The sequence below is a fragment of the Corapipo altera genome, unplaced genomic scaffold, assembly GCF_003945725.1.
Source record: "Corapipo altera isolate COAL_440 unplaced genomic scaffold, ASM394572v1 60903, whole genome shotgun sequence".
In the NCBI taxonomy this organism is placed as follows: Eukaryota; Metazoa; Chordata; class Aves; order Passeriformes; family Pipridae; genus Corapipo; species Corapipo altera.
The window spans coordinates 2,581-3,165 of NW_020888155.1; the positions used below are offsets into that span (position 1 = coordinate 2,581).

At 62.4% G+C, this 585-nt stretch overlaps 1 protein-coding gene across 1 annotated transcript in view; it reads left to right on the forward strand.

Moving 5' to 3' along the window:
* Positions 1-585, forward strand: part of LOC113941875 (nuclear RNA export factor 1-like) — a 3,131-nt gene extending 2,546 nt beyond the window's left edge. Inside the window, exons 6-7 of the mRNA XM_027633012.1 lie at positions 330-390; positions 484-585. Coding sequence (XP_027488813.1) covers positions 330-390; positions 484-522 — 100 coding nt within the window. The 3' untranslated portion in view covers positions 523-585. The remainder of the gene's footprint in view (positions 1-329; positions 391-483) is intronic.

The window sequence follows — 585 nt, forward strand, 5'->3', positions numbered from 1 at the left end:
GTCGGGCATGAACCTCGAGTGGTCCCAGAAGTGAGTCCTGAAAACCCTAAAAACCCTCCTAAAACACCCCAAAACCAGCCCTTCTGGTGCGTTCGGGCTCGAACCTCAAGTGGTCCCGGAAGGGGGTGGGGGGCAACCCCAAAACCACAGAGAAGTCCCAAACCACCCCAAAACATTCCAAAACCACCCAAAAACCTCAACCCTCCCCCCAGATCCCCCTGGGACCCCCCGTCCTCCCTCCTCCTCCTCTTCCCTGGTCCCAGAAGTGAATCCGGAGCCCCCCAAAGCCCCCCACGGACCCTCCCCCGACCCTCCCCCTCTCCCCCCAGGTGCCTCCAGGACAACGACTGGGATTACGGCCAGGCCGGGCAGGTTTTCACCCAGCTCAAGGTGAGGGGTCTCTGCCCTCCCCTCTCCCCTCTTTGTGCCCCCTCCCCATTTCGGGGGCCCCTCCCCCACTGACTCCCCTCCCCCTCTTTGCAGCTGGAAGGGAAGATTCCAGAGGTTGCATTTCTCAAGTGAACGTTGGACGTTGGAGAGACCCCCCTCCAAGTTCCCCCCCCCCGGTGTTTTATCCCCCCCCCC